Raw genomic sequence first — 26253 nt, 5'->3', positions numbered from 1 at the left:
AGAGAGAGGCAGAGGCACAGGCACAGGCAGAGGGAGAGGGAGAAGCAGGCTCCATGCAGGGAGCCCGACGTGGGGCTTGATCCCGGGACTCCAGGACCGCGCTCTGGGCCAAAGGCAGGTGCTAAACCGCTGAGCCACTCAGGGATCCCGTATTTTTTATTTTTTAGAATTACGTATTGAAGTTAAAAATGGGTTCCCATACTTAGACGAAGAATTTCTGCTTTTGCCTGAAAATCGCAGCAGCCGCAGGCAAATGCAAGTTTTGTCCTTGTCCGCGTAGAGGCAACACAGGCAGTTGCAGCCACGCAGGGGGCGGTCCTTAGGGGCGGGGGGACGGTCGAGGGCTCTCTGGAGTCGGACGCGAGCTGCAGCCACCGCCTCCCGCACACCCACTGCGTTTTGATAAACAAGCGGACTCCCGCCAGCAGTCGGTGGACGGGGGCGGAGCTCGGGGGCGGGGCCAGAGCGCTGCATGGGGGTGGGGCTCGGAAAGGCTTCCCATTGGCGGTTAGCGGACACGAGCATCCTGATTGGTCGCGTCGCCCATCCGTCAGGGCACTGACGACCCGGGTCTCGCCGGGCCGCGCCTCGTCGGTGGGAGCTCGCCCTGAGCTGCAGAGCGCGTGCGCGCGCGGCCCCACGCCGCGGCGCATCCCGCCCGCTCCGCGGCGCACACTCGCAGTCAGTGGGTGAGCCCGGAGCCGCGGAGGTCACCGCGGGGAGGCGGGGCGGGGGCAGCATGGCAGCCTCCTTACGGCTCCGTGCAGCCGCCTCCGGCCTCCGGTATTGGAGCCGCGGCCAGCGCCCGGCCGCGGCCAGCCTTGCAGCGGGTAAGGACCTCGCGCCTTGTCCCCCCGTCCCTCCTCCGGCTGCCGCTCCTCGCGCCCTGACGGCCGGAGAAGGGCTTTCACGGGAGGCGCTGCGGTTGGGTCGGGGCTTAAAATTCCTCAATTTTGGCTGGTCCCAAGGCCTGGCCGCTCCTGCCGCTGCCTGTCCCACAGCTAGCTGGTTCTTTCCCCGCCCCCTCCCGCCCGGGATCCAGATGAATGGCTTTCCGCGGCTTCTTCGGCTCTTAGGAAGGGGTGGGAAGAGCTTGGGGGCAAGGGAGGAGTATTTGGCTCCGGGGCGTGCTTCTTTGGAGTTCGGGCTCCGAGGACGGCCGGAGGGCCCAACCCCGGGGGCGACCCGGCACCCACCCCCCTGCGGACTCTGGGCTTGCGGCGCTGGCCGACCTTCCAGCGCCCCCAGGGATGCGCCCCGGTGGGAGTGCCATCGGGCAGCGGGGCTTGAATTTTGTTAACCACCTTAATCGCGAAGGATGATCTCACACAAACCGTTATCTGTACAAACCAGGTGACAAGTCATTCCAGCCAAGTTTTAAGTCACCCTTGACCACCAAGGGGTGCCTCCTCCGAAACCCCCCCTTTCTTTGTAACTGTGCTACCCGAAGATGCTGGCACTTCTGGCAAATTATGAACCAAGACACTTTGAGTGTCCTCAAAATTGTGGTCTGAACCTATCCTCTTCCTCCCTGCATATCATTGTAAGTCATGGAAGCCAACCATCGACTTAGGAAGAGGCAGTTTTTAGATCCACAGGGATCTAATCTAATCATTTTTCCAACGAAGAACTTGAAGCCCCTTGCATAAGTGAATTGGGGCATCCCAGCAGGATCTAGAAAGTAGTTCTTGATGCTTCCTCATTCCTGCAGTTTCTACTTTAATTGGAAAAGTTGGTTGATTTGTGGGGACATTGCCATGGTCTTTCTGTAAAACTTTGAGAGCTGTAACAATGCACTGTTGAGCAGTTTCATACTTAGGATTTTTAAAATAGCTTTGGCATTAATATTTTCTGATCACGTAACAAAATACCAGGCTGGGAATTTAGTGCTTAATAGCTTCCCTTCCTCCCCTTCAGTAATACTAAAGCAGAACAGTGAATTTCCTCTCTGGCTTGAGACAGGCAGGCTTCATGTGATGCAAGAGAACAGATGTCTGATACAGAATCACAGTAACAAGATACAAACTCATGGAATCTGCTAAACTTGAGTGTAACCACTATTTGAGCTACATGTATGTATTGAGCTATATATATATAAACACCTCCCACTTTGAAGATACTTGAATCTATTAGTCACTTTTCCATTACTAAATGTTGTACTAGTTTTCACATGAATGTGCTGTTGTTTCAGTTTTGATTAGCCAGGGGAAGACGAATGTGTTATTTGGTGGCTTTACAAGCTGTTCTAATGATATTTTAATGATGCACATTTCAGAGTTATGAAAGTTCTTTAAATTCATGCTGGAAGGACCTGAGGCCTAAGACTATCCTCGTTGCCTCTCAACTGGATGAACTTACCTCCCAATGCTAGTTAGACTACTTTGGCAATACAACTTGTTCTTTGGGCTATTTGACCCAAAGATGTATGGATATAGATTTATGATAAATTTTAAATATTTAGTTTTGTGTGATTGCTTAAAACTACAATTGTTTTTACTTGGTGGAATTGTTTTAAATGTTTCTGTTAATTTTGGGTGCCTCGGTGGCTCAGTTGGTTAAGCATCTGCCTTCAGCTCAGGTCATGATCTCAGAGTCCTGGAGTCCCTCTCTGCTCTCCGTGGGGAGCCTGCTTTCCCCTTTCCCTGCCCTCCTTCCTTCTGTGCTTGTACTCGCGGCGCGCACGCTCTCTCTCTCTCTCTCTCAAATAAATAAATAAACTTTAGAATTAAAAAAATGTTTTTGTTAATTTTAGTTTACTAAATATACTTTTTCGTTAACTTTTTTGGCATTGGAGTCTTAAAAACTTAAAAAATACATGCAAATCTAGAGTTTAGGGACAGAAAGAACAATGTTCAAATAGTAACATTATTTAATGTTCTGAATTCTGTGGGATATTTGTTGCTGTTGTATGTTTGGGGTGTTCTTATCATATGGATGATACTATTATAAAGATCCATACGACGTATTTACTTAAAAAGAGAGACCTAAAGGTTGCTGGCTAAAAGCATATCTTAATTTTAAAATATTAAAAGCCTCAAAAAGGAAAAATAAATAGTAAAGTACTCATATATTACTATTTCATCATTTATTAAAAAGTTCTGTATTTTAAAAAGTAACTAGATTTAGTTTAGACTTCTTTAATTGGACAAGAAAAAAATCTACAATTATAAGAGCTCTGTGCTTTTTGTGACTCATCAACATGTACATGGAAAAATAATTTGTATCAGATTACCTTAAAATGACCACTGATCAAAGGTGGAATTGGAAAATTAACCAGCATCATGTACAGAAATGGGAATTTTTTTACTATGGCCCTTTTTGTGTATATGAAATCTACTTCCAAAGCAATGCATAGTATAAATAAAATGTATAGCATATTTTTCCTTAGCATTAGCCTCTAAGGTTGCACATGAAACTTTGAAAAGCTGATTAAGATCCTCCAACCAAAAGTTGACCTTAGACTTGTGAGATTACATAAGGAAAATAATTATTTCTAAAGTAATGACTCAAATAAAGGCCTTTGTAGAGCAAGTCACTACCCTTAGTTTGGTAACTCTTAGTATTAAAGTATATAGAGGGCAGCCTGGGTGGCTCAGCAGTTTAGGTCTGCCTTTGGCCAGGGCCTGATCCTGGAGACCCGGGATCGAGTCCCACATCGGACTCCCTGCATGGAGCCTGCTTCTCCTCTGCCTGTGTCTCTGCCTCTCTCTCTCTCTCTCTCTCTGTGTCTCTCATGAATTAATAAATATATAAAATCTTTAAAAAAAATAAAGTAGATAGAATACTTTTGACATAATATTATGTGATAAAGTAGTATGAAAGTTGTGTGTACTATATAATCTCAATATAATGAAAAAATGCACTTAAAAAACTGGATGGGCCCTGTAAAATGCTAATAGTGATTATTTTTGTGTAATGAGATTATCTTTTTCCCTTATGATACTTTTTCATATTTTCCAGTTTTCTACAATTTTTGTATTTTCATATTTAGAATAGTCTGGTTTTTTGGTACCACTGCATGTTACCAAGATATGGATACCTTTGCCCCTGTCTCATTGGAGAAAAAGGACATAACCTATAAATTTACATTTGTGGATTTAGAAACTAGTTTTGCCAAAATTTCTAGCTAGTTTCTTTACCAGTCAACCAGTGTCACCTTTGTATTGTGTTGACTGATTTTCTGCCAGCTTGATTTTAGCTATCCAGCTGTATTTCTATGTATTAATGTGTGTAACTTACTTAAGGGAAAATGTATTATTTAAGTTTGAAAGCTTTTAGGGTGAGAATTCTCTTTTACTTATTTGAATTTCTGCATCTTTGGGAGGGTGTTCTGTATTGTCCAAGCACTCCTGATGCTTTACCTTAAATAAGACCTCTATTTCTTGGATAGGGAGCATCCTCTAAAATATTCTCTATCCCTTTTTCTAACACTCTGGCTCTTCTTACCTACTAGGCAAAATGGGCATTCGGCATAGGACTTGTACCCCAGTGCTGTCTCTTGACTACTGGAAGTAGCAAATATTTAATGACCTATGGTACCAGGTGCTGTTTGACACTTTACATGTATTATCTCAAGGCGTCCTTAAGTATTTTTAACCTGAAGTAGTGACTCTTGTTGATAAAACTTAATGTCTAGGGAAACCAAGGAACTTATTCAAGGGCATACATCTAAAAAGTGACCTTGCTTGGATAGGAATGTAGGTCTTCTGAATTCAGAGTTCTTAAATATAATCACCATCAGTAAGAACTCTCTTCTCTTTTGACGTTGTCATCTAATTATACTACCCTTTCTCTATCTTTGCCATAAGCAAAAATGAGATGAACTACTGAGCCCATCATTAAAGACTTTATCTTCATCGATTTTCATATTGGCCCATCCAAAGCTGGGTCTCGGCTTTAACAACTAACATCAGCACTCTACTTCAGCTCTTCCAAATTTTCATTGCTAGGTATTGCTATACTTCCAATATTCAAAAACTGAACTGGCCTTCTGGTTAGTATTACACCACCTCCCAACCCCTTTCTGTTAATCAGTGTGCTATATATGTCATTGTTATTACACTTAGTCCTTTGACCCCCAATTTCCATCCCACATCTATATACATAGATGTACTTTTCTGCTCCCTCATTTCATAGATGTACTTTTCTGTTCCCTCATACATAGATGTCCTTTTCTGCTCCCTCATTTCATTAAGTCCCTTTCTAAGTTTGTCTGTATCCAGCTTAGACTTCAGATTTACTTGTAATTAGGAATTTCAGTGATGCCTTTGATAGCATTTTAGTATTATTTTTTCTCTACCTCCTGCTCTTTTTCTGGGTAACTTCTCTTGTCTGTGATCTGTGTTCCTCCTGGATGTCACTTAAGTAATGTTACTACTGATAGTCACAGAAATTTGCTGATTAGATACAATCCTTTTGTTAATCTCTGGTTCATTCCTTGTTACATATTCAGATTACCCACAGCATTTCCAAATGGTTTACCTAGGGCTGCCAATCTCTGGAACCTAACCAGTTGTAGAGAGATGGCATTACCGTAATTGGTTTAATTATTTAGAACTTGCCTCTGGATCTGGGAGGAAGGGATAATGGAGAGTCAACCTGCAGTGTTTAATGGTTGCGGATCCACTTTGCTGAATCCGTTTTATCACCGTCTTTATTCTGTGATTGCTTCAGAACTGACTTTATCCCCGTATGTCCACTTGATGAAAGCTCTGTCTAGTTGTCATTCACTCATATAACATTAGTAAACTCTCACTGTGTGCCAATTCATTAATTTTATTTTATTATGAAAGTAGTTTAAAAAGTTGTATGCACATGGTAAAAACTCAAAAGATTATAAAAAATAGTCTTTTCTCTAACTCTGACCCATCAGTCCAACAACTCTCTAGATGTAACTACTGTTTCTTACATATTCTTACAGAAATTCAGTAAAAGTTAATGCATGTGTCCTTACCCATGGTACTTTATTATATATAATGCTCTTTATCTTGCTTTTTTTTTCACTTAATAACCTCCTAGTAGGAGTCAACAAACTGTGGCCTATAGCTGGGCCCCTGTTTTTTTGTAAATAAAATTGTATTGAAACACGAGCATGGTCATTTGTCTATAGATTGTTTATGGCTGCTTTAAAATTAGAGTTGAATAGCTGTGACAGAGGCCTCGTGGCCTGGAAAGCTGAAAATGTTTCCTACCTGACCCTTTAAGAAAAACTGTGCTGACACCCCAGTATAGCATAAATTCCTAGATATGGAATTACTGTGTCAAAGAGTATGTACATTTTAAATTTGAATTTCATAATAAAATTCAAATGTAGATAATTTTTTTTCAAATAGCCATCCAAGGGGATCCCTGGGTGGCGCAGCGGTTTGGCGCCTGCCTTTGGCCCAGGACGTGATCCTGGAGACCCGGGATCGAATCCCACGTCGGGCTCCCGGTGCATGGAGCCCGCTTCTCCCTCTGCCTATGTCTCTGCCTCTCTCTCTCTCTCTGTGTGACTCTCATTAAAAGAAAAAAAAAAAAAAAAGTCATCCAAAAGGCTGACCTAAAATGTGATTCTGCAGTATGAGGGTACATGTTTTCATCAGTCCTTCCTTGCCAGTACTTTTATCAGAGAAACGAATTTGTTCATCTGATAAGTGAAAAATGCTACTACATTGCTTTGTTTTGTATTACTCCAATTATGACAGAATTGAGTATATTTTTAAAGGTTTTGTCATTTACATATTTTCGGTTTACTATTATTTTGTGATTTTTACTTGCTTAAAAAAATGAGTTATTCATGTTTCTTCTAGATTTTAAACAAAGTAGTGCTGTTTCTCTTGTGTGTTGCAAGTGTTTTTCCTGGTTATTTGTATTTTGTCATGTTTGTGATTTTTTTTTCCATGTTAGATATGCTTTTTTTTCTTTTTATTTTATTGTTAAAAATTTCAAGCAAAAATATTGAAAGAATAATGCATTGAATATCTGTGAAATCTTTGTTTAGAGTCAACAGCTGTTAACATTTTGACATATTTGCTTTATTTCTTTCCAAATATATTCATATCCTACCTGTATAATTTGAAAGTAAATGCAGCTATCATGACCCTTCAACCTTAAGTAATGCAGAGTGAATCTCCTAAGAATAAGAATGGTCTCCTATATAACCAAACTATCATTACCTAAGACAATTAGCAATTCTATAACATCACTTAATAACCAGTTTATATTTTCAGTTCCAAAATTTTCTTAAAATATCCTTTTATAGGGCACTTGGGTGGTTCAGTTGGTTAAGCGTCTGCCTTTGGCTCAGGTCATGATCCCAGGATTCTGGGATCAAGTCCTGCATTAGACTCCCTACCCCACAGGGATTCTGCTTCTCCCTCTGCCCTTCCCTTCTACTTGTTCTCTCTCTCAGTCTCTCTCTCTTTCAAATAAATAAATAAATCTAAAAAAAAATCTTTTATAGTTTTTAAATTTTTTCCAAGTCAGTTTCCATTCAAACTTCATACATTGCATTTGATTAATATATCATTTTAGTATCTTTTATTTGAGAACTGTCTTCTCTTGTTTGTTTTGTAAACGTTTTTAAAAAATAGCTTTATTGTATTATAGTTGACTTATAATAAATGTACATATTTAAGGCATATAATCTGATGAGTTTTGACATATGTATATACCTGTGCAACTATCACCATAATCAAGATTGTGACCATACCCGACATGCCTCCAAATTTCTTCCTGTCCCTTTGCATACACAAATATTTGTAATAATATATTTTTACTGAATATAGATTCCTACCTTGACAGTTGTTGTTTCAGTACTTTTAAGATGATGGTCGGCTACATTCTCACTTGCTTTGTGTCTGACAAGAAATTTGCCTTATCTTTGCTACTCTGTATACAGTGTCTTTTCCTCTGGCTGCTTTTGAGCATTTTGATTATGATGTATTGTGGTATAGTTGTGTTTATGTTTCTTGTGTTGGGGTTCACTGAGCTTCTTGGATGTGTATGGTGGGGGTTTATAGTTTTCATCAGATTTGGACATTTTTGGGTGTTATTTCTTTATATATTTTTTCTGTCTCTACTTTTCTCTCATTTGATAACTAGTTACTTGTGTATTTGGGTGGTTGAAGTTGTCTCACAGTTCACGAATGTTCTCTTTTTTAGGTTGTTTCTTCTCTCTCTGCATGCTGTTTTGGATAGTTTCTATTGCTGTGTCTTTAAGAACACTAATCCTTTATTCTGCAGTATCTATTCTGCTTTTAATCCAGTGTGATTTTCATCTTATACATGGTCGTTTTCATCTTATGAAATTCAATTTTGGGTCTCTCTTGTATCTTCCATATCTCTATTTTTGGAAAATACAGACTACAGTTATTATAACTTTGAATATCCTTGTCCCGTAATTTTAACATTTTGTGGGTTCAGAATTGGTTTCTTATTCTTTTTTTTTTTTTTTTTTTTTTTTTTTTTTTTTTTTTGGTTTCTTATTCTTTTTGACTTCTAAATGTTGACATTCCCTTGGGCTTTGCTTTTCAATCTTTTTTACTCTCATTTGGCAATTGTATCAACTGCCACAATTTCTGTTTGCACCTTAAAGCAGATTGTTACCTTATACATACCTTTTTTTTCATCCTATCTCTGACATGATGGTAATTGGTTATAATATTTCTAAGCCTGTGGGATATCTTTCAGCTCATTGACATGACAGTTCACAGTTACTTTATTTAAAAGGGAGATATCCCTCTTGATTTCTCCACTTAGGTTATTGAAAGCACTATTTTCTTGCTGTCATCTTTGATCTTTCCCTTATTTTAGCCCATAATCCAGTCTTTTGCTATGTCCTTTTACTTCTGCCTTTGAAATTTTTTTCATATTTGTCTTTTCTAAGGCCACCACCTTTTATTAACTCTGACCTTATTTATAAACTGAGTGTTTGCCCACTCCCCCCCCCCCCCTTTTATATGTCAAAATCCTAATCCCCACTGTGATGGTATTAGAAGGTGGGGCCTCTGGGAAGTAATTAGGTTATGAGAGTGGAGCCCTTATTAATGGGATTAGTATCCTTATAAAAAGAGACAGGAGAGCTTGTTCTCTTGTTCTCTGCTCTCTGCCGTGTAAAGGATATAAGAAGATGGCCATATACAAAGTCAGGAAGTGGGCTCTTACCAGATACTGGATCTGTTGCCACCTTAATCTTGGATTTCCCAGCTTCCAGAATTGTGAGAAATAAATGTTTGTTGTTCAAGCCACTGAGACTATGGTATATTTGTTATAGCAGCTTAAATGGATGAATAGAGACCTACAGTAGTGTTACTGTTACATTAGTCTTTATTATTAGTCTCAATGATTTATTTTTATTGTTAGTCTTGCCTGAGAAGACATATCTAGAAAATATTGCTCAGGCTGATGATGTCACAGAGATTGCTGCCTGTCCCAATACCTCTTCCTTATAAAATATAGTCAAAAAAAATATATAGTCAAATTGTTTAACATGCTTCCCAATCTTCCACATTATGGTTACATTGCTTCTTCTTTCCTTTCTCTCTCTCTCTCTTTCTTTCTTTCTTTCTTTCTTTCTTTCTTTCTTTCTTTCTTTCTTTCCATCCATCCATCCATCCATCCATCCATCCATCCATGTTAAAGAGAGTGCATGTAGCAGAGAGGGGCAGAGGGAGATGGAGAGAGAGAATTTCAAGTAGACTTTCTGCTGAGTGAAGAGCCAGTGGCAGGCTCAATCCCAAACCCATGGCCCTGACATGACCTGAGTTGAAATAAAGAGTTGGATGCTTAATCAACTGAGCCACCTAGGCGCCCTGCACTGTTTCTTTCAATCTTATTTCTTATTTATTTCTTTGTGCATCCTCTAGGAAAAATAAAGGGCAATATCATACAGTGGTTAAAAGTGAAGCATCTAGAGTCAGATTGGCTGGATTTGAATCTTGGCCTTGCAGTTTAGTATAGTTGGGCATTTTATTTAAATTTTTTAAGTGTCAGAGCTCAGTTGAAAGGAAGCTTAATGATAGAATATGATGACAGTGCTATTTATAAAATGCTTAGTAAGTATCTGGCATGTAGTAAAATTGTCAAGAATATTAACTTTTACTCTTATTTTTCTGTCTTGGCTTTCCTATTTCCTTGCATATATTCATATTCCTTTTTTTTTTTTTTTTTTAAGATTTTTATTTGTTGGGATGCCTGAGTGGCTCAGCAGTTGATCGTCTGCCTTTGGCTCAGGGTGTGATCCTGGAGTCCCAGGACTGAGTCCCACATTGGGCTCCTTGCTTCTCCCTCTGCCTGTGTCTTGTCTCTCTGTGTCTCTCTCACGAATAAATAAGCAAAATCTTAAAAAAAAAAAAGAAAAAAAGATTTTATTTGTTTATTTGTGAGAGACACAGAGAGAGAGAGGCAGAGACGTTGGCAGAGGGAGAAGCAGGCTTCCTCCTGGGAGCCTGATGCGGGATTGATCCTAGGACCCCAAGACCACAACTTGAGCCAAAGGCAGATGCTTAACCACTGAGCTACCCAGGTGTCCCATCATGTTCCTTTTTTATATAGAGTTTCCTTCCTTCTTATTCTCCTTTCCATTTGAAATCATAGAATACTCAGGTCACATGCTACCTTCTTTAAGTGCTTAAACCAGATGAATTCTTTATGTCAGCATTGTTTTTTATATTTCATCTTCAGCTTTCTTGTATTTGTGTGCATGGTGTATTTCCTTTTAGATTTTAGGCTTTTGACAGCAAGGACTATATATGTCATTGTGTCTTCTGTGGTGCGGTATATAATAGTTGCTTCATATTTGTTGAATATGTGAATGAATTGTGGTTCTACCTTGCCATACTTATGTTTAGACTTCAGTAATTGCCTGTTAAATTAACTATTTTTAAATCACAGTCTTTCTAATTTTTAATGTCTTTAGTTAAATTATACTTTCCCAAGCTTAATATACTCTGGTAGTAGTAGCTATTAGCACTATTAGTTATTAATGCTTGAGTTCTTTTACAAAGTATGCTTCTCATTCTGTTTAATATCATAACATTTCTATTAGGTGTCATTTCTCTGTCATTGAACCCCTTGTGGGCCAGGAAGTCAGACACAGGACTCCTATTATACCCACTGTGTTAAACTTAAACTGGTAAGATGATGTTGCACAAGAATGACACCCATAGTTAATGGAAATGTTAGAGTCAATCATCAAGTTGAAAGGAAATAAATATGCTCCTAACCCAGGATGACCTCTTTTTTTCTTTTCTTTTCTTTTCTTTTCTTTTCTTTTCTTTTCTTTTCTTTTCTTTTCTTTTCTTTTCTTTTCTTTTTTCTTTTTTCTTTTCTCTTTTCTTTTCTCTCTTCTTTTTTCTTTTCTTTTCTTTTCTTTTCTTCTCTTCTCCTCTTTCTTTCTTTCTTTCTTTCTTTCTTTCTTTCTTTCTTTCTTTCTTTTTCCTTCCTTCCTTCCTTCCTTCCTTCCTTCCTTCCTTCCTTCCTTCCTTCCTTCCTTCCTTCCTTCTTTCTTTTCTTTCTTTTCTTTCTTTCTTTCTCTTTCTTTCTTCTTAGATTTTAAGTAATTTCTGCACCCAACGTGGGGCTCAAACTCATAACCTCCAGATCAAGAACTGCATGCTCCACCAGCCAGGTGCTCCAGAAGACCTCTATTTCTTAAGCTTTAGGGCTTCAAATAATTTGCTTTTAGGAAAGCTCATTACATTTAAATTAAATTCAAGGAAGAGCAGGGACCCATCAGTTGATGGACCTGAAACTTAAAAGGGTATCTGTGATTAGTTGGTATACTACACAGTTTTATAACTGGAGTCCTTGAAAGACAAAGAAAAAAAAAAAAAGCTTTGAATTGGCAAGGAAAAGGGCAAGTGGAGTTATTCTTTCAGAAGAGTGGGAGCTCTTCAAGGGTAAGGACTGTATATCTTGCTTATGTCTATCTCGGGCTCTGTCATAGTACTTCGTGTAGTAAATACGTGTTGAGTGGAGTTCTAAATCTAGAAATGGAAAAATGGTATTTAAGGTTATTTTCATGGCAATGCAAAGTCCTTTTGCTCTCTCTTGCAAAAAGCATTACTTTTTATTCTATGCCCCAGTATGATTTCAAAAGGCCTCTTGTGAAAAAGAAGAAAATCAAATAGAACCAGCATACAGCTTTTTAAGAACAATTCTTTTCCTGCAAATGGAAATGCTGCTTCTTTGAAAGTGCATGGAGTTGTTAGCCCAAGGCACCTTAACGATTACCCTTGCCTTTTAAAGCCCATCCCTGTCTTCTTCCCTAGAGCCCACCTTATAAACTGGTGACTTAGTTGGTTTAACATTTTCTTAAGATGTTGTTTATACCATTGGAGGGGATGATTTCTAAAACGTGGGGGTGAGAAGGTAAAAAACTTTTCCATTCTTGGACCTTGTCCAAGATACATGTTTTATTGAATATTTTTAGTTTGTCATACATATTATTAAAGGATATAAAATAGATATGAGGAATCTAGAGTACTTCACATTATAAAGTACATATTTTAGAAGTGATAACGTTTTAAAATTTATTGTTAAAAATGGTAAAGGGATATTATATAGAGGTAGAAACCAGATTGCTTAAAATTGTATAGCTGTTTCCTATAGAATGAAATAATTAGATGTTAATCTACTTGTACATGGTTGATGTCTTTAAATATGATTAGATGATTTAAATCTAGCATTATAAAGTTTTTTTTTTTTAAAGATTTTATTTATTTATTCATGAGAGACACAGAGAGAGAGAGGCAGAGACATAGGCAGAGGGAGAAGCAGGTTCCATGCAGGGAGCCCAACGCGGGACTCTATCCCTGGTCTCCAGGATCACGCCCTGGGCCAAAGGCAGGCACCAAACCGCTGAACCACCCAGACATCCCTTAAAGCTTTTTTAAAAATAGAGAACATCTCAGTAACAACTGACCTAATACCGAATGAATGTTTACAATAAGAAATGTCACCGCTCCTACTAAAAGTAATTTATTGAAATCAGTATGTTCTAGGTCAATGGCTTCTAAGACTCCAGTTGGATTCATTGGACTGGGCAACATGGGGAATCCAATGGCAAAAAACCTCATGAAACATGGCTATCCACTCATTATTTATGATGTGTTCCCTGATGCATGTAAAGAGTTTCAAGATGCAGGTGAACAGGTAAGGCCTTTTCTTTAGATGTGTTCTAGATTTTGATGTTTAAAAATCAATATGACAATTTAGGAGTATACCCATTGGAATTATAAACCTATTTCATTGTTAATTTTATGCATGTTATGTATTTGTTGTTTTTTTGTATATATAAATACAAGTGTGTGTGTGTGTGTATATAATATATATAGTTGTTATTGTTAACTTTTATTTATTTTTTTAAAAGATTTTATTTATTTATTCATGAGAGACAGAGAGAGAGAGAGAGAGGCAAACACACAGACAGAGGGTGAAGCAGGCTCCATGCGCTCCATGCAAGGAGCCCGATGCGGGACGTGACCCTGGTCTCCAGGATCAGGCCCTGGGCTGATGGTGGTGCTAAACCGGTGAGCCACCTGGCTGCCCTGTTAACTTTCATCAAACATCTGTGCAACAGAGAATTGAGGCAATTTATTCTTTGGCAGATGATTGGGAACATTTCCTAGGTTGAGTCAAAGGCGATTGCTTTGGCTATATATCAGTTTTCTGAGACCATAACTTTACTGATTGTCCTGTAAAAGCAGGTAGTTTGGTGGAAGTAGCTTTCCATGTTATTGAGAGGCACAATTGTCCTAGGACCAGAATAGGCTTAGGGATAGCTTAGTTTGAATCCCAGCTTAAATACTTACCTGCTTTCTTACTGGGGGGCAAATTATTTCACCTCCGCTGATTTTTGCAACTGTGAAATGGGAATCATGACAGCCTACGTCTTTAGATTATGAGGCTTAAACAAGAGAATGTATGTGAATGTACTTCATAAATATTGTATGGCAGCACTTCGTGAATAAATATGTTATTGGCCATAAACCAGAAGACAACTTAGAAACACTGTGTGTCATAATGAAGTACAGAGCTAAGTTATGACAGATCTCTAGTGTTTGGTTTTTAGTCTATCATTCTTATATCAGGAATTTTTGGACTAGAGTATTATATCCTGTTAGATGATAGTAACTACTGGTCAGTTCCTCTTTGGATTTGTTAAACTTTATCAATAACTCATATGACAGGAGATCATGTAAAATCATGTAACCGATTTTAGAGTTTTGTTTTTTTGAGGTATGAAGGAAATTCTTGTGCAAATTGTAGATTGGTAAGTAAGAGCTGAATGTAATCCTAGAATTAGGAGAATACTAAAAATTTCCTGAGGAATATAGAAAAAAGTGAAAGAAAAAATTAAACAGCCCACTTCTGGATGATAGACCTGAAGTAAATACTAAGAAATGTAATGCCTATGTAAAGATCAGGTTTAAGTTTCTAGAGATTTCTACTCTAGGGTAGAATTCTACTTTGGGTAGAATTTTCTTTTCTTTTCTTTTCTTTTCTTTTCTTTTCTTTTCTTTTCTTTTCTTTCTTTCTTTCTTTCTTTCTTTCTTTCTTTCTTCTTTCTTTTTTTTTTTTTATCTTATTTATTTATTCATGAGAGACACAGAGAGGCAGAGACACAGACAGAGGGAGAAGCAGGCTCCATGCAGGGAGCCCGATGCTGGACTCAATCCCTGGACTGGGATCACGCTCTGAGCTGAAGGCAGACGCTCAACCACTGAGCCACCCAGGCATCTCTAGGGTAGAATTTCTGAATACCTGCTGTATGTCTAGCAGTCCACATAGTACTGTGGAGAATAAAACAAGTTGAATTGGATATGACAGCGCGTTAGGTGTATCTTGGGTGACAAGACTAAATAATATTACGAGAAAGTTTCTATTAAAATTGCATTTGGGACTCCTGGATGGCTCAGTTGGTTGAGCATCTGCCTTCGGCTCAGGACGTGATCCTGGGGTCCTAGAATTGAGTCCTGCATCAGGCTCCCCAAGGGGAGCCTGCTTCTCCTTCTGCCTCTCTGTCTCTAATGAATGAATAAATAAAATCTTTAAAAAATTTTGCACTTTGACTATAATAAAGTACTGAAGTGGTTTTTAAGGAGGAAAAAAATAAATGTTAAAGAGTCATTTCTCAGAGGAACTATAAAAATATTGTGTAAAATCTTTGCTCATCTCCAGACAGAAATGGTATAGTCTGAAATGAAAGTCATAGAGACAGTATCTCTCAGATTCCTAAATAGAAATGAGAAGATTCTAGGACACAGAGTCAGTTACTGGATTTCCCCTTTTTTCCCTTTTTCTTGAGATATATAAGTAGATATGAGGAAGGGAAGAAGATGGATTCTGGGTAGCTACTCCTCCCAGATTGGTGAAGAGTGAAGATGTGTCTGAGCTTCTTGTCTATAGTTCCCACCCGTGTCCCCAACACATAGTGGGAAAAGTTTTGTGGATGGTTCACACTGAGGCAACAGCCTAGAAGAGAGAATCCTCTTTTCCCACATCTTTTCTCTCTCACATCCCTGGTTCCCTTATGACCTTGACTGTATGAGGTCTTCTGAGTATTGATTATAACAGCAGTAGAGGGTAGGAGAAAGTGAAACTTGGATGAATGAAAGAAGAAGGATAAAGGTAAGAAAGCTTTGGGCCTAAGGGTAAGTATCATACCATATAAAATGAAAACATTTGTTAAATGATTTATGATGGCAGCCTAAAAAATGTTTTGAATAGTGGCAATGTCATTTGAACAAGTGTAATTTCCTGAGGGCTACTTTAAAAGGTAACAATTTGGATGAATAAGTACTGATATATTAAAGTGTCACCATTATTATTTCATAGCTATATTTAGTTTTCAAAAATGTTGGATAAGAGAAAAAATGAGTTTCATTCTACTACTAAAAGACAAAGACCAGACTTGGAATGGGATGGAAAAATATAGGTGAAAACCTTAAAACCTCTTGCCGTTGTGCACAATAGTGCAGTGAAAAGTTTAGGGGTTCGACAGTTAAGAGTCTATTTGTGTTGACACTTCCATTTTAAGGATAGGAGTTGTCCGTGTGTCCCCCCCACCCCACTCCCCATCTCCCAATATTACTATGTCAGGTGAAGCTGATAAAATGGCAGCTGAAGAAAATGGATTTTTTCCCCCAACAATTGCATAGACTGGCTAGTTTTTTTTTTTTTAATTTTGTTTATTTATTTGATAGAGAGATAGTGAGAGAGAGAGACATTGAGAGAGAGAAAGCATGATCAGGGGGAGAGGGAGAGGAAGGCTCTCCACTGAGCCAGGAGTTCGATGCTGGGCTCGATCCCAGGACTCTGGAATCACAACCTGAGCCGATGGCAGATGCTTAACCAACTGAGACACCCAGGATCCCCTGGCTACTTGGTTTCTAATGTTGATTGTGCTTTCAGTGAGAAATTTACAGGGAGAGAAAGTACCAAAATAGAGATACCCGGTTCTAAAGAACTTTGGGCATTTTCTTGAAGTGCCTTTTTTTTTTTTTTAAAGCAGAAGTGGGGATTTATTGTTAGGGAATGGTCTGACCCAAGGCACAGCTGAATTTTGGGCACAGATGTTATCAGATTCCTTTCTGTCTGCCTCTTGTCTATGCTTTGCTCAGAGGCTTCTCTGCCATCAAGGTGCATGATAGCCACCTGCAGTTTCAGGTGAAGAAATGCTTTAGAATGTTCTAACCCTGCACGTTTTCTTCAAGCCTAATCTAGTAGTAGAACATATTACATGTGTTATGAAGGAAATAAAAACTTTGACAAGCTTGATGGTATTTAATCAATTTATTTATGTCTTCTGATGTTAACCTTAGATTGTAGGTGTACCTGGCTGGCTCAGTTGGTAGAGCATTTGACTCTTGATCTCAGGGTCATGAGTTCAAGCTCCATGTTGGACATAGAGTTTACTTTAAAAAAAATGTTATCTTGGGGCACCAGGTGGTTGAACATCCAACTCTTGATCTGAGCTCAGGTCTTGATCTCAGGGTTATGAGTTTAAGCCCTACATTGGGCTCCATGAGAGGGCATGGAGCCAATTAAAAAAAAAAAAGTTAAACTATGCTAATAAGGTATTTATACTTGGTTAAATATGTTAATTTTGGTCATTTCCACAAAAAATGTGGGCATTCTTCTTTCAGTTCCCTTTCTTATAGCCTTATTTCTGTTGGAAACTCAGGTTTAACCTACAATGATGTATCATTTCAACTTTTAGAATCTTTTCTAAGAATGTAACCTACATTACAAAGGTAATCATCAAGATTTTGTATATTAGAAATCATGAATTGATAAATTGTGAATGCAGTATAAAAACATAAACCCTGAAAAAAAAAAAGAAAGAAAAAAAACATAAACCCTGGAACCAGACTGCCTGGGTTTAAATCTCAGCTCTACCATTTGCTGGCTGTGTGACTTTGGACAGATTATTTAACCTTTCCCTACTTGAATTTCCTCATTTTATAAAATTGGGATTTTTAATAGTACCTTTTTAGTCCTGGAGAACCTGGCATATAGAGAATGCTATTACTGCTATTACTATTCTTACTACTCTTGTTACAGGGTTGTTATTGTGTCTCTGTCATCTCTCCCAAATCTTCATTCCCCAACACCACCCATGGGAACATACCATACCACTATCTTGGCTGAGTAATGGAGTCCAGAGTGCTTTGAAGACAACTGTCGACATATTTTTAAATGAAAGACTGATGATAAAAATTAAAACCCAACTAGAAGATAAAGTGATTTGATAGCATCCCCATTTAAGAATATATTCTGCACTGTCCCTTCCATCCCACTTTTGTTTTGTGGAAAATACCAATTTCTCTTTTTAAGCATTAGCGTCAAGGGCATATGACTTTTGCTTCATTTTTATTTTCATTGTCTAGGAATTTCCTTGGAGATGCTGCTGATCTGTGCCAAAAGTCTTGGGACTTTTACACCATTTCTGTGTGTTTTCTGGTTGAACGAGGCCTAATTAGATTGTCTTTTCTTTTGTTTTTTTTTCTTTGAAAACTTGGAAATTATCTGGTTCTTGGGTTGTAAGGCTGAGCATGTTTGGTTAAGTAATTCCCTCGGGATCTAAGCTGGCATCCACACAGGTCTCATTAAATGAGAACTTTAAAAGCCTCTTGCTCAGTGGGCTCTGTCATTGTTGACCAAATGTTTCAAGATGTAGGCACAAACTGTTTTTGTCCGTTTTTCAAGTGTAGTCTAATTTTGAAGTAACAGTGTGCTTTTCTACTTGGAAAGATTAAAAAACAGAGTGGCAGGTTTAACCAAGGTCATGTTCATTTTGCTTCTTAGCAAGTTTCTCTTACCCATTTGGCTTTCTTGGAAGCAATGCTGATCTTAACTTTTGTGACTGTTTTGTTTGGAAGTCAGTGAGGTTTTTCTTTGTGTAAAGTTACTAGTTAATAGTTGTCTCCTTCCGATGGATATGTAAAAAGGCAGTGGAATTCCTTCAGATTACTCTGGCCTTGATGCCCCCATCCTTGCCCCCCAACCCAGCAAAGCAGATTTTGTCTTTAATTAGTCCAGTCTTTTACGCCTTGTATTGCATACCTGCCATAGATAGGTATTAGCATACAGATGAGTCTAAATCCAGAGAAATTGGCTACAAAAATTCTTAAAGACTGAAGATATTGTGATACACAAGGAAACCAATCTCCTGTAGTTAAAATTGAGATAATGGAAAAGTAGAGTCATCTTAATTCATAATAATTTAAGAATGAAGCAGATGGAATTAGCAAGATCTTTCTGGATGATCATGACAGAGCAGAGCCGTGGCCCAGAGTCAGCCAGGTCAGTGACTGTCCACAGATAGGGAGGTGCAGAAGAGTCTTGTTAATGCTGTACCTTTGTATTGATCATATCCCATGAATCCTTTTTCACAAAGGCTAAACTTTCCTAGAACTTAAGTTTACTAAATGTGAAAAATTTCTTTACCTAGGTATCCTTTCCATTTTGGAGATAGAAACCCTTAAAGATAACCCAAGTGACTATTCTTATTTTGTAGATTCAGAAACTGAAGCCAGAGAGGTTAAGTGATTTTCACAAAATCACACATGACCTTAGTGGCTGGGCTGCAACTAAACCTGGGTCTCTGGCTTCCCAAATTAGTGTTCCTTTCACTGATCCATGCTGTCTTTGCTTATCCATTCAATTAGTAAATGTAATTGAAGGGACTCTAATTAGTTTGGCTCCTAAAGGCTTTTGTGGTTAATGTCAGACCGGCAACAAGGTTTGTTTTTTTCCCCCAGCTTTTGAGTCGTGGCCAAATTTTGTCAGTCAATTATTTCAGAGTCTTGAAGTCATCCCATGGAAGTCAAGATGATTTGAATAGTTGGACACACATGTCTGTGTATCTGTCTAATAAACATGCCTTCTGTAGTGCAAATTAGAGAATGTTATTATAATGTACCAAATGTATATAGTCATTAGATATGGAGCAGTTGTGGCCAGTACAGTGGTGACATTCCAGCTATCACTATCATTGTGTGTTTTTTCCGGACCTGTGAGCTTTGACACTACTTTCCTATATAATTGAGGGGTTAGCAGTACTCTGGCAACCCAGGCATCCCAAGAAGCAGATGCTAGGGATGCAGGGGGTTGATTGGGCACTCCATGCACTTGGCAGTTGCATGAATTGGCACTGCCAGTTCATGGGTATGAGGAGCTTAGGTGTGAAGTCTACTCTTAGATCTGTGAACTAATTGTTGGTGCCTCTGAGGGCACCTCTTCAAGGAGTTATCTAGGTGTAATTGAATTTCCTTCAAGGAAGAGACTCATTGAATTCCTAAGAGAAAGTCTGAAATTGACTCTTAGACCTCAGGGCTTACCGCAGTCCCTGAAAGAGCAAGAGAGATGGAGCTGATATGAAAGGAGAAGCCATTGAAAGGTATGCCATCGTTTTGCATTGTATGTATTCATCCCCAAAGAGGGATGAATAGATGAGGCTCTCTGTGTAACCCACATTTTTGATAAAGTCCAGAAGTAGAGAAATACAACTTCTATAACTTTTCCTTTACTTGTACTCATCATATTCAGCTCTGTTTTCTTGAGTAATTGTAAACTGTTTGCCAGCAAATAGTTGCCAGCATTTATTTGGGCATAGGAGAGTTTTTACTAAACTGAAGTATTTCTTTGTAATTTCACAGAAAAATTTTTTTTTTCAGAATTTTTGGGGTAAATCTTGATGATGTATCAAAATGTACTGTTGAATGTGTTTTCTTTAGACTCTAAAATGCCATATTGCCTTTAGAATGAAACATTGAAAGAGAATCTCTGTTTTAGGGCCTGAGATATTTCACTTTAGCATTTAATGTTAATACACAAAGTGTTAGGATACTTGATTGCCTAAAATTTTAAAGTATGACTTAGGAAATTACTTTATGTTAAAACTGTTTTTGTCTCAAATTTGATTTAGAAGCTAATAGTCTGCTAAGGAAAATTGAGTATCATTACCTCTAGCTCATAATATTTAGAATATACGCTGTTTGTCTTTCCATTCTTCCACTTTCATCAACTGCGTATCAAAGACAAAAAGAAAATGTTAGGTGTAATTCCACCACACAGAAAGCAGAGTCTTTCCCATTTCTAGGTTGCTTACATGTCAGTTCACATTTCCTAGCAGAAAATATGTCCATTTCTGATAAATATGTACATCATTCTACAGAGAAATCTTCATTTATCCTCCTGAAAGTCCTTTGTCTTTTTTTTAAGGGGAGATAACGCTTTCGAGGAGCTTTTGTGACAATGGGTGATAGATTCTTTTTGTTAAAGAAAGAACAGTTTGAACCAAAAGTGAGCTCCCAGTCTCTTCTGGCCTCTTTGGTTTCCAGCTTTCTGAATAGGTGTATCAAGGTGCATGTGTGAGAGAGAGAAGGGGTTTTGGGAATGCGAGTGAGGGTGTGTACATTTATGTATGCATGCATACATATAGAGGATGGACAGTAACTTTCCTTTACCGTATGTTGTGGTCATCATAAGGCAGAAGTCAGGGTGGACATGAGAGCATACCTTGATGCCTATTTGTATATCTTTCTTGTATCTATAGTTTCCACTTGAATCCTGGGAGTTCACACGTTCAGCCTTAATGGTAGTGCTATATAGCTAATGCAGGAAATGCTCATATCCTTGTCCTGACCTTTTCCTTTCCATACAGGCTTAATTTTTTTTCCCCCTTGAAAATGGAGACTGGAGGATGGTAGTAATTGGGGCTTGAGAATTTACTAGGAGATTTTGCTGCCTATACAATCACTGGAGAGTCCTGTAGTTCAGCTACCATCCCTGTTGCACTAGTGTTTTTCTTAGTCAAAGCATCTACCAAGAAGTATGCTGTTTAAGAATCCAAGTTGGAGGAATCCATGAGAAGTACGTCTGTTCCCAGGACTGTTGGGTTTTGCCCTTTCCCCCCTCAACTCACTTTACACTTTTTAAAATAAACAGTAGATTTGATTCCATAGAAACTTCATCTTTATGTGCATGAGGAATGGACTCTCTATTTTAGGCAGTAATTTTTTTTTTTTTTTTTTGTCATTTGGAAACAAGAATTAGTTGTATTCATTGTCACCATGCATAAAAAGTGGATCCTGCTTGTGCTCTAGAAACTGCTTTCATTTTAATTTAAATAATATATCTTTGTAATTTTTTTTTTAAAGGTAGTGTCTTCCCCAGCAGATGTAGCTGAAAAAGCTGACAGAATTATTACAATGTTGCCCACCAGTATCAATGCAATAGAAGCTTATTCTGGAGCAAATGGAATTCTAAAGTATGTATTTCTCAGCTGTGGAAATTTTCCTTGTTATGATAATTCATGAATTTCACATTTATTAACACTTTAGGAAGTACAATTATGTTTGTTAAACCTTTCTATACAATTTTCTTATTTTTTAAAAAAATGAATACTGTGGTTTCTCCCTCAATGTAAAGGGTTTATTTTTTCGCTGAAAGCAAGTATATGACTTTTGGGAATAATTTTTTTTTTTTTTTGCTTCTGTTTCTTTCCTTAGCTCTTGCATTAAACTTACGCTTTCATGGCTAACATGTTTAAGAGACTTTTAAAGCTTGCATTTTAAACTGTACAAATGTTACAAGCATAATTTTCTTATGGTTTATAGAAATTCAGGAAAAGGTTTCTATGAAAAATAAAACCAAACATTGGAAAGAACACCATTATTTAACATTTTATTATATTATAAAAAGTTATTGTATGTCCTCTGGGTTAGTACATCTGTACTAAGAACTTTGAGAAGTTGGAATTAAAGGTTAGCAGTAGCTCTTTAAATAAAATATAATTTAGGTCAGAGTTTTCTAGCCAGTGCTTAACTTTCCTGGTTTTGAGAACTTTTTGGTTAGTTTCTACCTCTTGCCAAATCTTTGTGGTTGTGTTAGAATGACAGTGGTTGAATTTCCAATTTGATTTTCTGGTCTTACCAGTTACTGTTTCTAACTTGTTTTCTTGTTGAATTTCAGCAAAGAGCTAGAACAACTGGAGACCCTATAGACGTATATATATAGGGCTAAAAGAAAGGGTTTAATTTCATGAAGCTGTAATACATGAAATATGAGGTTTTAGGGAATTGAATTGCTTTAGAAAACTAACAAACTTGGAAGCAAAAGACATTTGGATATTAGGCAGAAAACTGATAAGATAAATGTTTAGATTTCAGGGAAGGTTGAAAGACACTAATTTTGGATGGAGCCCTCAAGCCCACGGTGTGTGTGGTCTTGAGGTAACTTCTGTGTCATTATCTAGTCTGTTGCAATTATGGCCCTGGGTTGCCTCTCAAGGAAAAGTAACTAAAAATTTGTTGGCGACAAAATCCTGTGTTTATTAATATTCTTTACTAAGGAATATAGTGGCCAACTAGCAGAACAGTTTTGCCTAGGGAGTGCTTTCAGAGAATGTGGATGAACACTGGTAAATGTAATTCTTGTTTTTCAGGTTACATAAAGTGAAACTTCCACATATTGAGGTGATCTATAATAGAGCATGATATTTCCTTTCTGTGGAATATACTCCATCATTGCCTTTGGACCAGATCAATTAATATGTTTAAAATTGTTGTTTCAAGCATTTTGTATGCTATTTTTCTATAGAAAGATTTTTCTTTTTTTTTAAATAGTTTTTAGCAATGATTTTCCATTTCCTTCTTCAATATTTATCTTTATTCATTTCTAATTTTCCAATCACAATTATGATTAAATGTCACGTGGGTTAATTAATCTATAGTAAGGACTTTGGGAAGTTTGAATTAAAGGTAAGCCATAGTCCTTAAATAAATTATAACTTAGGTTCATTTCCTAGCCAGCGAAGATAGGCATAGATTAGGAGCCCTGTAGATAGATATAATCTGCACTTACAGTATAAACAAAAGTGTCTTATTATAAGAATGCCAGCGCCTGGGTGGCTCAGTTGGTTAAGCATCTGCCTTTGGCTCAGGTTGAGATCCCACGGTCCAGGTATCAAGTCCCACATCTGGCTCCCTCCTCTGTGGGGAGCCTGCTACTGCCTCCCTCTCTCAAGCCTCTCTGTCTCTCATGAATAAGTAAATAAAATCTTAAAAAAGAAAAAAAAAAGAATGCCATTTACTATTGATATAAAATATGGTAGAAGAAAAAGCTGTTTTCCCACTTTGCCAATGTATGTATGTACATTTACTATAAAGGACAAAAAAATTTTGCCTGTGAGATTTCCAGGTTCTTTCCTTTATTTTCCTTTCTGTCTCTTTGATGTTTTATTTTATCTTTAAAAAGTGTAGTTATTAAGAATATGCCACCCTGAAGCATATGGCTAAATTTCGATGGTTTATGTTTATTCTACCTTGTGGAAATGACATGGATATGTGAAATTTGCAATATGGCTTGTTAAAGGCAAATAAAATAGTTTTTAAAGAGCCCCAGCTACTTTACAAACAAAAATTTAAATCCTACCAAATAGGCCTTTTAAAGTTAATGGGTGTTTTAAATTGCCTACCTATATTATTATGGTATTGTGTATTTCACCTGAAACCAGAATTTATATCATGTAGTTTATTAGATTATTTAGGTTTGTTTGAAAGAGTGTGGGTTTACTTTGAACTTTAATTGATCTGAAAATGGATTTGAGATTTTGAATCAGTTCTAATAATGTTTTTAATACTAAAGCGAAGACCTCTTTGATATCTGGCAGCTTTTAGCAAATTCTAATTCTATAGGTAGTTGCATGAAATGTTTATTCAGATTTGTAAACTATATTTTTAAAACTGTAAGCCTATAGTTTAAAAAAACATTATTTTTATTTATTTACTTAGAAAAGTGAAGAAAGGCTCACTATTAATAGACTCCAGTACTATTGATCCTGCAGTTTCAAAAGAATTGGCCAAAGAAGTCGAGAAAATGGGAGCAGTTTTCATGGATGCCCCTGTTTCTGGTGGTAAGTGGCAGCTAAAATCTATGCACACCTATTTCTGTTTGTCAGAAATAGTAATTACAGTTTCGTGGTACCCAATATATATCCAGTTATTTTTAGACTCCTTATAGGAGTCTCAATTTTTTCATTGGAAACAAAAAAAAACCTCACTTTTATTATTTAGTACTCTCGAAATACATTCCTTGTTCTAAGTTCAGACAAAAGGATGTCACAACTTTGAAGAATTATGAATTTTTGGTCCAAATTGCTGTGGGTAAGGCAAGAGCAATTTGTTGAAAATTTAACTTTTCAGAACAGATCCAAGAAGTAATTAATTAGGTTGAATCATCTTTTAACTGTTAAAAAGTTGAGGAAGTATTTAAAAAGAAAAAAATAATTTCACAAGGGGAACTTAAAGCTCAGATAATTTTTTACAGGTGGGATATTACCAGAATTTCAAGGAGCAGATCATTTCAATTTTGTATGAACTTTTCCAGACAATAGAAAAAGAGGAAACACTTCCCAACTCATTCTATAAGACCTATGTAACTGATACTTTAACCAGAAAGGGAGAGTGAGAGAGGAAAAATTTAAGTCTCAGTCATGAAAACAGAAGTAAAAAGTTTTAAAAAGTACATTAGCAAACTAAATCCAACCATGTATAAAAGAGATCAAACACTACAATCAGGTTTATCTCATATGTACTAAAATGGCTTAATATTAGAAAATCTATAAATCTATTTCCCACATTAACATACTTAAAAATCATACGATCATCTCAGTTAGAGGACAAGGATTCTCACTAATAACTTTTTTTTTTTTTAAGATTTTGTTTATTTATTCATGAGAGACTCAGAGAGAGAGGCAGAGACACAGGCAGAGGGAGAAGCACGCTCCATGCAGGGAACCTGATGTGGGACTTGATCCTGGTACTCCAGGATCTGGCCCTGAGCTGAAGGCAGATGCGCTTAACTGCTGAGCCACCCAGGCATCCCTCACTAATAAAATTCTTAAAGCGTATTATTATATCAGATATTAATAGTAGGTGGTCTGGGTATTTTGGAATGGTAGTATTATAGGTGTTATGATTTTCCATAATTTTGCAAGTTTCCAAAATTATTGTGTAATCAAATATAGTACACACACATGTGCGCATACACACGTATACACATACATATGTAATTTGTAGTTGAAGACTAGTTTCTAGTTGGAGACTTTCTATAAAGGCTGGACTGAAGAAAACTAATCATTTGCTCAAGACCAAAACTAGATTTGTTTCATATTCTACTGTATTAGGAAATACTATTTTCTGTAAAGTTCTGATTTATTCTAAGAGGAAAATAAAGACTGCTAAAGGGAGGTTGTCCTTTAATTTATAAAATCATCATTTCAGTACAGTGCTAAAAATAGCCCATTGCTAGTGTGATACATTGTTACAGTAATGACCTTTAATGACTCACATCTCTGAATCTGCTCTGTGTGTTCATGTGCTACCTTGACTCTGAGTTGAGCCATCTGACTTGCTTTGGCTAGTGGTATATTAGTAAATGTTACACAAGGATAAACTTGAAAAGCACTTTGTACATGGAGTCTTGTCCTATCTTGCTTATGGGGACTCTGCTGCTCTCGCATATAGAAACCTGGATTGGCCACCTGGGGACACGGACTAACTACCAAGCATGTGAGTGAGGCCATTGACCATCTAGCTAGAGTCAGGTTTCCAGATAAGTGTAGCTGCATTAGTGACCTCAGGCCTAACCAGCAAATGAACTGCCCAGCTAGGATAGTCTAAATTACTCACCCTGAGAATTGTCAGTAAATAAACCCACTAAGTTTGAGGGAGTAATATAGCAGTAGATAACTGATGGAGC

The 26253-nt window shown here is 37.5% G+C and overlaps 1 protein-coding gene across 1 annotated transcript in view; it reads left to right on the top strand.

Annotated features, from left to right (window-relative positions):
- The first annotated feature begins 554 nt into the window (after positions 1 to 554).
- HIBADH (3-hydroxyisobutyrate dehydrogenase) overlaps positions 555 to 26253 on the top strand; it is a 108670-nt gene continuing 82971 nt past the window's right edge. Inside the window, exons 1-4 of the mRNA XM_025464468.3 lie at positions 555 to 830; positions 12977 to 13137; positions 21651 to 21760; positions 24285 to 24406. Of these exons, the coding sequence (XP_025320253.1) occupies positions 740 to 830; positions 12977 to 13137; positions 21651 to 21760; positions 24285 to 24406 (484 nt within the window). The 5' untranslated portion in view covers positions 555 to 739. The remainder of the gene's footprint in view (positions 831 to 12976; positions 13138 to 21650; positions 21761 to 24284; positions 24407 to 26253) is intronic.

The sequence above is a fragment of the Canis lupus genome, chromosome 14 (assembly GCF_003254725.2).
Source record: "Canis lupus dingo isolate Sandy chromosome 14, ASM325472v2, whole genome shotgun sequence".
Classification (NCBI taxonomy): Eukaryota; Metazoa; Chordata; class Mammalia; order Carnivora; family Canidae; genus Canis; species Canis lupus.
This window is presented reverse-complemented; position numbering and strand designations above follow the sequence as displayed.